This window comes from Colletotrichum paranaense, assembly GCF_030867605.1.
Source record: "Colletotrichum paranaense strain IMI 384185 chromosome Unknown Scaffold_2.1, whole genome shotgun sequence".
In the NCBI taxonomy this organism is placed as follows: Eukaryota; Fungi; Ascomycota; class Sordariomycetes; order Glomerellales; family Glomerellaceae; genus Colletotrichum; species Colletotrichum paranaense.
Genome location: NW_026848960.1, coordinates 4,263,513 through 4,278,374, shown reverse-complemented (window position 1 = coordinate 4,278,374; position 14,862 = coordinate 4,263,513). Strand labels below are relative to the sequence as shown.

General features: G+C 53.0%; 5 protein-coding genes across 5 annotated transcripts; 2 read left to right on the top strand and 3 right to left on the bottom strand.

The window, feature by feature from the left end:
* Positions 1-81: 81 nt before the first annotated feature.
* On the bottom strand, positions 82-1,160 carry CPAR01_03350 (uncharacterized protein; the record flags this gene model as incomplete). Its single annotated transcript, XM_060487637.1, has 3 exons — positions 82-180; positions 235-390; positions 444-1,160. The coding sequence occupies 3 exons, from the start codon at positions 1,158-1,160 to the stop codon at positions 82-84; spliced, it is 972 nt and encodes a 323-aa protein (XP_060354965.1).
* Positions 1,161-2,667: 1,507 nt separating this feature from the next.
* On the top strand, positions 2,668-4,328 carry CPAR01_03349 (kinase activator; the record flags this gene model as incomplete). Its single annotated transcript, XM_060487636.1, has 2 exons — positions 2,668-3,234; positions 3,291-4,328. 2 exons carry the CDS (start codon positions 2,668-2,670, stop codon positions 4,326-4,328), a joined length of 1,605 nt encoding a protein of 534 aa, XP_060354964.1.
* A 617-nt stretch (positions 4,329-4,945) lies between these two features.
* Positions 4,946-6,592, bottom strand: CPAR01_03348 (uncharacterized protein; the record flags this gene model as incomplete). Its single annotated transcript, XM_060487635.1, has 2 exons — positions 4,946-6,451; positions 6,518-6,592. 2 exons carry the CDS (start codon positions 6,590-6,592, stop codon positions 4,946-4,948), a joined length of 1,581 nt encoding a protein of 526 aa, XP_060354963.1.
* A 2,221-nt stretch (positions 6,593-8,813) lies between these two features.
* CPAR01_03347 (uncharacterized protein) lies at positions 8,814-10,769 on the top strand (the record flags this gene model as incomplete). Its single annotated transcript, XM_060487634.1, has 3 exons — positions 8,814-9,302; positions 9,382-10,395; positions 10,452-10,769. Coding segments are annotated over 3 exons (1,821 nt in total), but the record flags the coding sequence as incomplete, so codon positions are not given.
* A 1,262-nt stretch (positions 10,770-12,031) lies between these two features.
* On the bottom strand, positions 12,032-12,828 carry CPAR01_03346 (uncharacterized protein; the record flags this gene model as incomplete). Its single annotated transcript, XM_060487633.1, has 3 exons — positions 12,032-12,102; positions 12,182-12,577; positions 12,645-12,828. The coding sequence occupies 3 exons, from the start codon at positions 12,826-12,828 to the stop codon at positions 12,032-12,034; spliced, it is 651 nt and encodes a 216-aa protein (XP_060354961.1).
* Positions 12,829-14,862: the final 2,034 nt, after the last annotated feature.

Sequence of the window (14,862 nt, the reverse complement as noted above, 5' to 3'; positions counted from 1 at the left end):
GCCACACACGACGTCGGGCATAATTGTCTCGAGCAGTGTACTCTAACGGAAGAGCAACCTCGGCAAAAAAGATGAAGATCATCACGGGACATCGTCCCCAGGCCGAATGTACCCCAGCCTCGGGTAGGGAGTAGGATAGTTATAGCTGGTGTCCATGACGAAGGGTGGGTGATCCGGGTTCTACAAGAACTGTAAGTGATTGCTTCCAACCCTCCCAACGTAGATTGAACATACATAGAACGAACCCCCCGGTTTATCAAGTCGGGCAAGCTGATTTCTTTCATCTAACCATTCGTCCTGGGTCTTGACACGGCGCTTGCACCAAGTGCATCTTGGGACGGTCTCTTGCGCAACGCCGGCACCGCAAGGGCAATAGAACTGACGGCAGAGCTATTAGCAGGTGTAAAGCAACTACTCACGTGGCTCAATTGACAGGAACTTACATTGCGCCATTTGCCATATATCTCGAGTTGCTTGGTCTCTGAGGCTTCATCGGGACCCCATTCCTCTGGTTGGTTGAGCACATTGTTTTGGCCCGACGCTTCCTGAGTTCGCGTGTCGTAATACGCTGTGGTCTCTTTTCTCTGCGCGTCTTCACATTTGGTACAAAGCCACCTTAGACATAGGTTGCAATCGCATGTGTCGCTGAGTTGTAGCTTCCGATTATCACCTTCGAGCTGGAAGTCACAATCGCGGCAAAGACACATGATGTTGAGAGGGCGCCAGTTGTAGCGCGGCTCGACATAGCTTTCCTCCACGGACAGAAGCCGATCGTAGTACCTGCACTCCTCACAGACGTTGATACCACATCTCCGGCAGGGCAGAGCTCCAGCCTCGTCGCATTTGATGTTGTACAGCTTGACTTCGATTTCCTCGTCCCCGACAACCATGGGAGGGAGGCCGCAGAGAAGAGTCCAGTAGTTTGGACAGTAGCGTCCGCTAAAGTTTTGGCGTTGCACTAAGCCGCGGCCATCGCAGAGACAGAGGCTTTTCAGCTTCTCGAATATTGTACGGGAACCGAGGATGTGGGCGTGGTGGTTACGGTTCGTCTGAGCTATGTGAAGAAGGTCCAAGGCTGAAACATATTCCGCGAGGATGGACAAGATCGGATAAGACGAGATGAGGTGCGAAATGGACGGAGTCGGTGATTTCGGGGCCATGGAGAACATCGAGTGCCCGACAGATCGCGCGGCATACAGATCGATGTCGCATGAGCCTGTGAGGTTGTCTTTTCTGAAAATTTACGACACGTGTGTTCAGGAGCAGATTGTTGCCCGGTCACGGCTCATGGAAGGCGAGTCATCACTGGGATGTGCCTGTCTCAAACCAGGGGGCCGGCCGGGGATGGCGCAGTCCGAAGGTGCTGAGGCCGAGCCACATGTGGCTGGATGAACCACTCGCCTCAAGTCTGTGTCTGATATTATCGTGCTGACGATGAGGTGAGCATCGTGCTGGTCGCCGTTGGTCGAAAGAGAGTCAATTTCGTCAGTTTCGCCGAGAATTCTTGATGAAGCTTTTGCTTTGCTGCATCGGATGACAGGAATTCAAATTGACGGCACCTTAAGGCCGCATCAGGTTCGAGCCTTTGTCCGTAAAGGATGGTGTGCCATGGAGCGACGCCGGGTAGCTGCCGAAGATTGAAGCAGGCCATTGGATCATTCTCCACAGCTGCCAGAGTCAAGAAAGTGATCGGCATGACGGGAGGTTCGAGATTTCCGTAGAGCTCGGAGCTGGCGACGTCAGCTTCGGTCTTCGTCTTTGATGGCTTTACGTTGGACTGGAATTGATACAAGTGTCAGAGAGCGTCTGGTTTCATCGGATGTTGGTGGAAAAGGTTGTTTCAGTCGGTAGCTTCGGCAGGGTCCAGCCTTGACAGCCCCTTTTCTAGCTGTTCTAGAACGTTGAGCCGTGGTGGGAGGATAAACCACTGTGACGTTGATTTGGTTCCAAGGTGAACATGGGAATGGATAAATCAAGGTGAGCAAGGTGACATTGGTGACATTCAAAGGTGAGCAGTGGATATTCCAGATTTCCAGATATTTTCCGGACGCAGCGATGATCAAGTGCCTGGGAAGGTGTGAGATCATCTGGATCGCTCCTGCTGGAATGGCGCTGAAGACTGTTGGAGAAGGAGCTACTGGGAGCTCCCAGGCAGGAAGACCCATAAAAGTGAGTCACAGCCAATCATCGCCGCCATTCGATTATGGTTCCAGGGGGAGGTCTCCGCTCTGGTGGCCTGTGCGACATAAGGCTGCACCGCAAACGGCCAACAGCAACGCAGCAGCAGCAGCCAAAGAGGTCCTCACAGTGCAGGTGGCAGGCACTCTCGGGGGTGGTGCGCGGATGAGATAAGCCAGGTCCGATAAGGATAACACACCTGACCGAAGCTCCAACCTTATCGCGACATCATCCTCGTCGCCTACACCATCCCATCCTGTCCTGTCCTATCCCGTCCCGTCCCATCCTAACCGTCTTCCCGTCCTTCTCTCTATCGCTTCCTTGTTCCTCTTTACATCCTTATCCTCCCCTGGCTCACCTTGGCTTCGCATCTTGGCTTTGCTCTTCCCATCATCACCTTAATCCTATTCCTTTCTACTTAAATATGAATCGCTCCAACTCTTGACCTTTTTGTCGTGAAGCACTTCCTCTCTTTCTCCCCCATTCAACATGGCCAATTCCCCGTCCCACAGGTCTAGCCGGAGCCCAGCCTCGTCCACCTCGGCCGGCCGAGACTCCACGTCCCTTTCACATTCCAGAGACCGCCGTGATGCACCCTCCACGTCAGCCTCCGCCGCTGCCGACCATGTGCCGGTTGAGACATTGGTGGAACACCTGCTCGCCGCCAAACGCTCGCTCTCGTCCATGACGGCCGTCTTGCGAGCAAACGAAATCGCGACCGATGCACGCCAGGCCCATGAGGAGGCAGTTATTTTGTATGCCGAAACCCAGTTCCTGCGACGCGCCATCTCTGAGCAGCTGGCGCTGTTGATGAAGGTTCGCCGTGGTCTCAAGAGAACCTACGATGCCGGCAAGCGCGACTTCAAGCACCTGGTCAAGACCATGGATGCAACCAACGAGAAGCTGCAGGAGACTATGGCCATGCTCAAGAATACAACTGTGGAAGCTGTCTTCAGACCGCCGGGCGAAGAGCGCCGCAATCTGATGGACTTTGTGGACGAAAAGAGCGTCCACGTCATGGTCGAGGCTCTGAAGCAGAGCCTCGGCGAGCTGCAGGTGTGTAAACGTACTCTGCTGCCTCTGGATTTCTCACACTATCTATGATAGTCTAGACGACTGACGGAATGAATTACCTGCAGGCTATCCAAACATCCTTTGATGGCGATCTCCTTCGCTTCGACGATGACCTGCGAGCACTAAAGAAAACGATGACGACGACACCCCTGCCTCGAACGCCCTCCGACTCGTCACAATACGACCCGATACCCGAGCTTCTCGGTTCTCTCGTAGACAGTTCACATGACATGGCCCAACTGCTCACGTCCTTGACTAAACACTTTGACTTGTGCGTCACAGCGGTGCGGACGACAGAGGGCGGCGCGGCTCTTGCTCGTCGTAGGGCGGCGGAGGTGACGCAGTCACAAGGCGGCGATGGTGTATCGTTGTCTGGCGTAATCGCTGACCAAGAGTCGCAAATGCCCGACCTCGAACCGATAACGATGAAAGACCGGGCGGACATGCTGAATGTTGTGGTTAGCGATGCATCAGAGGTCGAGAGTGTCATCCAGGAAATCAACAAGACACTCCAGACCATGGAAGAGGAATTTTCAGCCATGACTGGACAAACAGGACAGATTAAATTGGCGTTCCTCGGCACCCTGCAAGGGTTCACTGCGCTGGAAGAGATGGGCGCTCGTATGGCCAGCTACATTGCGAGCGAGGCCGAGTTCCTCCAGCGGTGGGAGGATGAAACATACACCATCTACAACAAGCTTGGCGAAATGGACGACCTTCGAGACTTTTACGAAAAGTACGCGGGCGCTTATGATAACCTGATCCTGGAGGTCGAGCGGCGCCGCATGGTAGAGGACAAGATTACAAACATTTGGAAGAAGGCGATGGATAGCGTTGACAAACTCGTCGAAAATGATCGACGGGAGCGCGAAGGATTCCGCCAGGATATTGGCGAGTTCATCCCCACGGATCTATGGCCGGGCATGGACGGCGGAATGAAGAGGTGGGAACTCGTCGCGGTTGACGACGGCACCGCCGAGGACGACGTGTCGGGCGGGCAGCGAAGCACGCCGGCGCTGGACCGAAGCGTTGTGGACGCTGCTCGAGACCGATTGGAGAGGAGCCAGCAGCGGTAGGAGCATTGCAGTCTTTCGGATTGGCTTCTGTGTTGATTTAGATTGTTTGAGTGTAAGGATTCACCGGGATATGGTTTCATTGGCGTTCACAACATGGTAAAGACGGCAGCCTCCAGATAGGCAAGGGATACGGTTTCATGGTTTGATGGTTTGGGCGGCGGCAAAGTCTGTTTTGATTATTATTTGGCTAAGCATTTCATCTTCTTCGGTCTTGTATTAAGCGAAGGTATCTTATCAATACCATAAGTTCAATGACTTTCATGGCTCCAGCGACTCGCTCCATCCCCGAGTCGCACGTGTGCTTCTCTACTACACTGTCTCTCCTGGCCCTTGGGATCTTCCGTGATTGTAGGTGCTCCATGGGTCTGGCTGATGTCCATCGAACCCCAGCCGCATTGGGTATTTGTCGGGAGCTGGATTGCCATCAGTCTCTCCCTTCGGCGGTTCTGTTTTCAACCAAGTGTCGGGGAATGATATACATCTGCATTTCTAAACAAGGCTCGCGCGGTATTGTCCAAGGTTGCTGGGTAAGAAGGTGCCCAAGAGAATATCGCTTCGATTGCTTCTTTGCAGAACAATAACTCTCTGCCTTGAGTCTCTCGCTTGCAGCCCCTCTCTTAATCATCCCTCAACCACGTAACACCTCCCGCAACAACTTGGTAGATCCCTCCATTGGGGGACATCTGCGTAGGGGCTACATTGTTGTTATACGTACCCCCAGCTCCGGCCCGAATCCGCCAGACAATCTCGCCAGTCCGGAAGTCTATGGCGGTGAAGTACCATACATACAATCCCTGGCCAGCAAGTTCCTCGTCCTGCGTGTAAGAGTACACGAGACCATTCGCAGTCGAGAGACTAAGAACGCTCGTCGAGCGGACCTCCAAAGCCCACCGGACCTCACACTTACCCTCAGGCGTAATGTCCACCCGCGTAATTCCAGGTGCCAGGGGCGCAAGGTCGTTGAACTCGCCGTTGATATCCGCCCCTTCGCCTAGATCCTGCAGTTCCGGGGCCCCGTAGTTGTTATTCACGACGACGCTGTACGTCGACCCGTCAAAGTACCCGACCATGGCATTCTCATTCGCGCTGGCGCCGGATTCGAATAAAGGGACCTGGCAGACCAGTGGCAGCTCGCCTTCCGCGAGACTTTCAGCTGAAGCAGTGACTTGGCGGTAGATCAAGAGCTTCACTTGCGCGTCGGCGTTATCCGTGATGGCGACGTACTTGTCACCGACTAGGGACGGGGTTGACCCCGAACCCTGCGAGAAGCCGCCTGGCTTAGCAGCGGTACCGGCGTCATATGTCTCGTTCCACAGCGCGGTGATTTTTCCGTCGCTTTCGCTTGGTCTGAAGGCGAACATGTGGCCGGTGCTGCTCCTGTTGGTCTCTGATGCGAGGGGACCGGTGTTGAGGTAGACTGTCTTCCCGCTGACGGCGATTGAGTTTTCGATTCTCTGGCCGTCGAGGGTGATAGTCCGGATTGTTCCGTCTGGGGTCACGTATCCGAGGGTGGAGGAGTCACTTGCAGTAGAGGTTGTCGCGAGCGCAACGGACGTGAACCACACGTTCTGATCCTCGTCGACGTAGCTGCTCACGACGCCGTGGTTCTGAGGCAGGGTCGTAGTGAGATCGATGTCTCGATGAGGGATGAACGTGGTACCGTTCGCATCGTCGACTCTCTCGACTTCGAAGATGTGCCTTTCCATTGTGGGCAGGATGACGGAATCTCCAGCGACGGTGGCGTACGGAGAGAGCAATGTCTGTCCTTCAGGGGCCCAAGACCCTAGCATGTTCATGGCATCCGGGTCAAAGGCTGCGATGCAGAAGTACGGCTCTGCGGCATCCGTGCAGACGGAGCGCGCCGTCAGTCGGTTGTCGCTGTGCCAGTACTGCGCTGATATGGCAACAGACCGGCTGTAGACGTTGGGAGACACGCCGAGGGGACCATCCCAGTCGTTCGTCCTGGTGTTGCCGCCGTCCTGGTGGAAGCCAACTACGTCGGGGCTGTAGCGTGTCTTCATTGGTAGAGGCTGTGCTTGAGCTGGAAGTCCGATGAATGACTGAGCAGAGACGTTCTGGCTTTCGAGAACGACGCCGGTGTCTTCTAGGGGTGACGGAGAAGCCTTCGTCGGTTAGAAGATGGTACTTTGTCTATGGCTTCGAAATCAAAGAGACTTTCAGGAACGTACAAATTGACCCAATGCAGAGTGAAGCTGCAGTGCATTGGCTAGCAGAACCGCAATGAACTTCTTATTGTTGCTCATGTTGAAGTTGTCGATGCGAATGTAATGGCGAAATGGCTATCGAGATGTCCTTGTGGTGAGAACTTGAACAGAATCCTTCTGAAATCTTCATCTCTCTTCCTATATATACCATGTATGAGAACATTGCTATTAAGCTATCTAAGTAGATTCTCTATAGCATCGATCATACGAGTCGCGGGCGTAGTGGTCAGGAAGGTGCCGTATCTTGGCATAGTGTGCCAACACTATAATTGATTGTCAACTCATTTCCGCGGTGTTGACTGTCTGCGCGGGAACTCAGCCACACCACCGCTGTCCACATTTTTGTTCCTCGGACTGAATATCGTCAGCCTCGCATTCGCATAGAGGTCAATTTGTGCTCCCTCGATGATTCTGGAGCGAGGCGCTGGGATAGTCGTATTCGCTATCCGAAGCTATTGGCTCCTTGCCAGACTTGGCAGCGGCGGCAACCTACAGCCTGGCATTTTCTACTCGTATAATCATTCTCAAGAGAGCGCAAATGAGAAGTAATGTGTCGGCCTACTGTATGAAGTTTATGAGCGGATCCTGACTTTCAGGGTAGATCAGGATAAAGGGGGTGCTTGGAAGGCCGGATTTTCAGGTTGCGAACGTCTCACCGAGACATACGAAGACAGGAGCCGTTCGAGCCAGATAATGACATCAGCTATGAAGCAAGCTACAAGACGAACAATATTGATGGTATGAGGTGTCTCGGTGTAGAAGAAGGGATGCTCTTGCATAAGATCGGTGCCATCGAAGGAGACACGGGGGCGGGCAGAAGATGTTACGGCATGATTGATAGGTGTCCAAAGGTCAAATAGCTCACGATAACCAAGCCTTACGCATAGGAATCAAAGAGAAGCCAAAATATGCACAGCCCTTTTGTAAATTGTGCTTCACTCCTTCATACCTGCGCACTTTGGTAGAGGAGGTGATGTGTTGCGATAACCTCAACATCATCAATATCATGTGATCTAGCTTAGGTAAGGTAAATAGCTTTGTTTTTCTGCGCATTGCGAGTAGGCCACGATACCTGGATAGTAAGCTACCTACCTAAACAGCTTACCTAAGATTTTGAGGTCCATCAGTCGCATTCAACAAGTAACTCACTACAGGTAGCCGGCAACGAATGAATGGGAAAGGTCACAGGCTGCCAACAGTCTGTCGGGGGCCCAGGCTCAAGCATGCGAGCTTGGTGTTTATTCAACGGGGTCCCTGCAAGTCGCGGGACCTTGTTTTGGGGGCCACCAAGGCGTGAGGATTCTGGGCCGACGTCTCGCTTGGCACTGGGACTTGAGTGAATTGGGTGGCTGCGAGCTTCAAGTGGGGTGTTTCCTAGGTGCCGATACCCGAGGAGCTGTCTCAGTCATGAGCTGTTCAGTCACCAGATTCGACAATGACATAAGGTACCTTACACATTGTGCCTTGTTGCTGCGGGAAGGTCGCACAACAACACCAACTCATCGCCTGTCAGCCGTCGAGCTATCGCTAATTTTCTGTACCTTGGTGAGAATACTGAGACAGCATTAGTTCGTCCCATGTCCATCGATGATTTGGTACCAGGAAATATGAAGAGAAAACGCGAACTTTGGGGAATTAAGGTACCTTCCTGCATTAGGTGAAGAAAGAGTTACATAAGCACTCTCGAAAGATTGGGGACCCGCCAAGAACCGGGAAGGCCCAGACAAGCCTTGGCACGTGACGCTCGGCACATCGACGCGTAACCCCTGCGCAGCTGAGGGAAGCTGCCAATCCCTGTGACGATGGCCGATTCAAATTCAAGGTCTCGATGTTCCTGCCCAATGACGTTACTATGCACGGCGCACGGGTCGGAGCTAAACTGGATTGGCTTTTAAACTTACTTTATGGATTCCAGTTGGGGCCTTTTGGGTTTGGGTGTTTCTCTACGAACAAGGTGCGATGATGGTTTGATCCAGTGCAGGCCTGGTACCTTAGGTAGGTGGGAGGCCTTTTGGATAACCAACCGATTGATTCCAATTGTTCCTGCTTGCGCTACGCCAGGGAACAGTCCGCGCAAAGAGTACACGCACAGGTACCTGAATAATAATCAAGGTACCTTGAATATGGTACACAGACGAGCGAGGGAGATGGGCAGAAAGAGGGACCAAAGAGGAAAAGAGCGGCCTGCGGTGGCTGCTCCTCCCGTTATTAGTCGATTCAATAGCTCCGTCATTGAATTTGCATTCCAACCACATCTGAGACTGAGACCCTTTCTATTCACCCAGTGCTGTGTTTTGTTTTCTTCCAACCTACCTCACTTCGCCAAGAGCTTGCTTTCTGGACAGCAATCACCACACCATTCGTCCATCGTCCACTCGGGCTGACATTTCCACGGCCGACAAACGAGGTCAATTGCATCGTCGTCGAAGCAATGTCGCAACCCTACGGCGAGTCTGCTGGCTACTACGGTGGTCAGCAGCAACAACAGCAGCCTCCCTACGATCCAAAGTATACCCAGCAGTACAACAACGGATACCAGCAAGACTACAATCAGCAACAAAACTACCAGCAGGGCGGTTACCAGCAAGGCTACGCCCCTCCGCCGCCTCCTCAGCAGGGCTTCGATAATGGGAGCAACGGCTACGGATACAATGCGCCGCCCCAGGGCTACGATCCCGAGAAGTACACTTTTGAGGAAGCATTCAAGATTGAGAAGCCCAAGTGGAACGACCTCTGGGCTGCTATTCTGGTAAGATATATCCTGTCGCGGCGACACCTCCAACACCGCGTCAATCCGATGGTGTTCAATCGCTAACAGCCCGTCGCAGTTCCTCGCCGTCTTTCTTGGCTTCGCTGCGGTCTCGGGCCTGACGATATCCGGCTACTCTGCGACAAAGGGCCTCAATGGCGGTGGAATCTACGACGGAGGTAATACCTTTGGCCTCAGCACAAACACAATCGTCCTCTTCGCCTTCGTTCTCGCGGTCGCAATCGTTCTAAGCTATGCGTACGTCTGGATGGCGCGCCTCTTCCCCAAAGCCTTCATCTGGGTCACGGGCATTCTCAACATCGTCTTCGCCCTCGTCACCGCAATTTACATGCTTTCGCGCAAGTACTACTCGGGTGGCATCGTCTTCCTCATCTTTGGCGTCTTCCTCGTCTTCGCCTTCATCAGCTGGATTCCTCGCATCCCGTTCTCCGCTCTGATGCTCAAGACTTCGATCCAGGTCTCCAAGAAGTACGGCCACGTCTACCTTGTCTCCTTCCTTGGTGGCATGCTTGGTGCCGCTTTCGCGGCTTGGTACTCCGTCACCCTTGTCGCGACCTACTCCAAGTACCAGCCGTCGCAGAACAACCCTCAGTGCAGGAGTGGCCAGTGCAGCCAGGGCAAGGTTATCGGACTAATCGTCTTCATCACCTTTGCCATGTACTGGATCTCGGAGGTGCTCAAGAACGTGATCCACGTCACCATCTCGGGCGTCTACGGCTCGTGGTACTTCTGCGTCAACAACTTCCCCAAGGGCGCGACTCGCGGCGCGCTCAAGCGCTCTCTGACCTACAGCTTCGGCTCCATCAGCTTCGGTAGCTTGATCGTCGCCATCATCAACCTCCTCCGCCACCTGTGTTCCGTCGCCCAACAGCAGTCAGCCGCGGACGGCAACATTGTTTCGTACGTGCTCTTCTGCATCTTGAGCTGCCTCATCTCTCTGCTCGACTGGGCCGTGACGTTCCTCAACCGATATGCCTTCTCGCACATTGCCCTCTACGGCAAGGCCTACATCCCTGCGGCCAAGGACACCTGGAAGATGATTAAGGATCGCGGCATCGACGCCCTTGTCAATGTGAGTATTTCCTTGAAGCCTCCTTTTTCTCGTATCAGTAGACTTATATGTCTCAGGAATGCCTCATCGGCCCTGTTCTCTCCTTCGGCGCCACCTTCATCGGCTACGCCTGTGCATTCCTTGCCTACCTATACATGGTCTTCACCAACCCCGCCTACAACCAGAGCGGCAACTACACCCCTGTGGTCGTCGCCTTCTCCTTCCTCATCGGCCTGCAGATCGCCAACGTCTTCACAACGCCCATCTCGAGTGGTATCGATACCATCTTCGTGGCCTCTGCATGGGACCCCCAGGTCCTCATGCGCGATCACCCTCAACTGTACGACGAGATGGTTCGCGTGTACCCTCAGGTCCAGCAGGCTATCCACGCCTAATGTAGAGTATAATTGTGTAGGAGTGCGAGTCAGTGGAGAGAGTCTCAGAGGAGACGCTGGAAGAGACTGGATACCCCAAGAGAAGTGTAATCCGTCCACTTGGACGCCGAACTTAGTACTAATGAAGAATGGCATTTTATCAATACGTCTTATGTCTGAGTCACTTGCGCCGTGCCTGACTATGTTCCTGTTCGTTGCTGACTGAATCAGAAGTCCGATGCACCAACCTATCGACTCCATCAATCAGCCGTTATACAAAAAGGAAGCCATGACACCGTCTAACAAAAGATGGTGTCCCTAGCAAGGCTCGAACTTGCGACCTTTGGATATCCCTAGATGTTCTAGAGTCATACGTAGTTGATATGAGACCAACGCTCTACCGACTGAGCCATAGAGACAGATGTTCATGTCTGCCTCCGACGGATAGATGGCCAAGGACCCTCAGAGTGGCAGAGGCGGTGAAAAGAAGGGGTTGGGGAACCCGGATGAGCAAAAGATATTGACCAGCCTGGGGGTCGAACCCAGAATCTCCTGATTACACGAATCTCTCAACTCTCGATCGGAGGGATGAAGGGGATCGTAGTCAGACGCCTTGCCATTGGGCCAACCGGCCTTGGAAGAAGATCCAAGTGGAACTGCTTGATGGAGAGTAAGGCAAGATCGGAGTTGATGAAGGAGAATAGACGGGTTTGCGGGGCTGCTGCGAGAAAGGATTAGTCGTGGAGATCATGAAAAATTCTGCAAAGAGTTTTCGCGGATTTGGGTGCAGATTTTTCACGATCGGGGCCGGCCGGCGGTGTTACGGTGGATTGTGGAGGGCGGGTTGTCCGGGTCGGTGACGAGCGGATCGGAGGCGGGGGCCGGTGGTCTGTGGACGGTGACTTTGGGTGGAGAACCCGGGGTCGGAATGGCGTCCGGAACAGAATGGTAGTGTAGCGCTACGACGGCTAACATCTCACGGCATATGACGGCCGGCCGAGTACTTCACCTTGAAGACACCGACCAGTAGGCTCACCTTTTCATCACTCACAGCTAAAGGACACAGACAACATCGAGAAAAACACCAGACCCCTTGCTTCTAGACACGAACATAAGGAAACCGTAACTCGGGCACATTCTTCAACCCTCTTCTTCCAACCTCGCTCCTATTCCAAGCATCCGCGTTGAGGCAGACTGCTCACACACTCTGGCACATGTTCTTGTCCAGGCTCTTGCACCCTCCTCTCCGTCTCGGCGTCTCCACCGGCCACTCTCTCTTTCTCTTATCCACCACCACCACCGCCGCCACCACCATCATCGTACCATTCGAGAATTCTCTCGAAGAACAGCGAAGCTGCGCAGAAGAACCAATAGAATGAGGAAAGAAAAGTCCACCAAAGCTCAAATCGCGCGTCACGCGTTTAATCACTGACGAGCGAGCCATCCGGCTCCGTCAAAGGCGGGGGACATGTGTGAGGAATCTTTCGATTGCTCGTCTCTAGACGAGGCAGACTCTATCTGGGCTGGGCTGCTACCGGCCGCGGAATACCCATCCCGCGCCGTACCGTGGGTTCCCTTCTCTGCGAGATGCCCCCCGATTCCATCGGATTTGTTCCCGTTGCCATCCTTCTCTTTACCCAACCTTTGGGGAAACTTTCGGCTTTCTCCCTTGAAGTGTCTTTCGATTTTGGGCTGCAGCATGGAGCATCCGCTCTTTGACGGCGGGGCCAGACCAAGAAAGTCAAAAATATACTCCCTCAGGTGGTGTTCGTCGCAGTCCCGGATGTAAGCGCTGCATGGGGATCCTTGACCCATGGGACACCTGCGTGCTTGATAAGTGTTAGCTTGGGACACTCAACGAGATAATCTCAAGTATTGGGGATACGACCGCCTTACCATACATCCGCTTCACCAAAGCTCCATGCTTGCAAGAGTAAATAAATCCTCCTCTACGTTGGTTAGTAGTACGCTTGAGCGGCTTGACGCCCGTCAGACTCTCCCAACGACTTTGGCCGGGCCATGTTCCATACGTCTTCTTCTCCAGGTCAAGAGGGCGGCCGTTCAACAAACGCACACCCATGATGTCTCCTAGTAATCTCCTACGCTGTGAGCAACTTCGCTGATAACCTTCTCGGACCAACAGTGATCGATCAAGAAAGCGAAATGTCCCCTGTTCTGTCCTTCTGGATGATGAGGAGAAAGGAAGAAAGCAAAGTTGTAGGAAGAAGATGTCAGGAGAAGAAGACACAAGAAGAAGAAGATGGAAAGAAGAGGATGGAAAGATGAGGATGGAAAGATGTGGATGGAAAGAAGAGGATGGAAAGAAGAGGATGGAAAGAAGAGGATGGAAGATTGAAGATGCATGGAAGCCTGATCATTTATGCCTCGACGCGCTCGTCGCGTCTGCCTGCCCGAGTCACGTGTGAGCGACTGCAGGGAACTCTTTTCGTCAGCATCGAGACGACAAGACTGGCTCATTCTCACACTGCTGCATCCAGTCACTCATATGTCGAGATTCCAATCTGCAGGCGTCGGCCTATCATTTTCCCTTCCCAACGTACCTCACATGATGACTGATCATTGAACTTTTGATGAGGTGGTTTCCAGTCAAGTGACTGACGAAAGAACTGCAGGCTGGTGTTGCTGCCTTTACATGTTGGAGATCACGTGACACAACTTTGAACGCAGCACATCGGCATTAACTTTGCTATTTTGCTATTGAACTTGAGGCTTACAAACAAGGACCGTGTGATAGCTTTTTTTTTTAGGAGGGCAAGAACATCTCAGCGATGAAAGCCCTTGATCTCACGTGGCGGCTTCAGAACTTGCATCCCTTCCACTTGGCCGGGTCCGAAGAGATCGAACATCGAGGTCATCAAACAGAATAGATGAGTGTCTCCGACATCTCAGGCGTCATACCCGCATAATCTACAATAGCTTCCCACGGGTAAAATTGGAAGCAGACTTGGACGCAGAAAACTACGTGAAGTCAGGCGGTTAACTTTATGCAGAACCTCGAGGCTTTCGGGAGTGCCTGAATAGAGTACCTTCTATCTGGTAATGGACACCCCTCTTCCTATCCCAGCTCTTCTCTTCAAAGAACTTCACAACTCGCAAATACAGCACTGTCACCTCATCAAGCGCATTTTTTTGTCTCTTTCCTCCTGTCATCTCATGCTTGTTCAGACTTGATCGATCCATTCGTCCTTCTTCATGTAATACGCGAGGGCCAGCTAATCCAGCCGTCCCACAACGTCAACTCTATCGGCGGCCACCGCTTCGTCTCGATAGAATACTTTCTGGAGAAGACGCTTCTCCGGGCCAAGATCTTCGCTGAGTAAAAAGTCGAAACTCGTCTTGGCAAGGAACGGCTCACCGTCCCATGTCTTCTAGTTCAGCATTTGCATCCAAATGTACTTCAAGTCGTCTCTCCAGGCCACTTCTCAGTGGTGATCCTTCATTCCTGGATGATTGAGCTTCACGCCGAGCCTGACAAGAATCCTGCAAGTAGCAAGTCGTCATTTCTCAGAGGTCATCATCATTAAGGGCGTTTTTCGTTTCCCATCTCGAGGGCTGAGGTTGAGACTATGCTGGATGAGTCTCTCAAGGAGCGAGTAATGCTCCTCCAGTGATTCACCTTCTATTGGCGGAGGCCGTGGCCGGAGATCACATCCCCAGAGATGTATGGTATGAGGCATCTCGGGCGAGTGGGGAGGTCTCGGGATCATGTGGGATTCTGCAGATGGTAGAATGGCCGCTCCACTGTCAAAGAGACTGGCCCCTTGCTTTATCACATACTTGGCTAGTAATCCTATCGTGTCTGTCAGTACCAGGTCGGTCTCATGCTTCTTGGCCCGCACAGGGCCACGGAAGCACGGGTTCTTTTCGCGCCTGTTTGCCTATGAATCGACAGCGAAGAATACCAGGCTTCCGCCGAAAGTGGCTGGAGTGATGATAGGAAAACCTTGGGAAAGCAAGAGTTCCAGGAGATTAAGTTGAAACCAGGCAATTGCGATATAAATGTGAAGTGGGTTGGATGAGATGCTTAGCGTGGACTTCACTGCGACGCCGATGAGCTCTGCCATGTGATGTATGTCGGTCAGATGGATAAAGT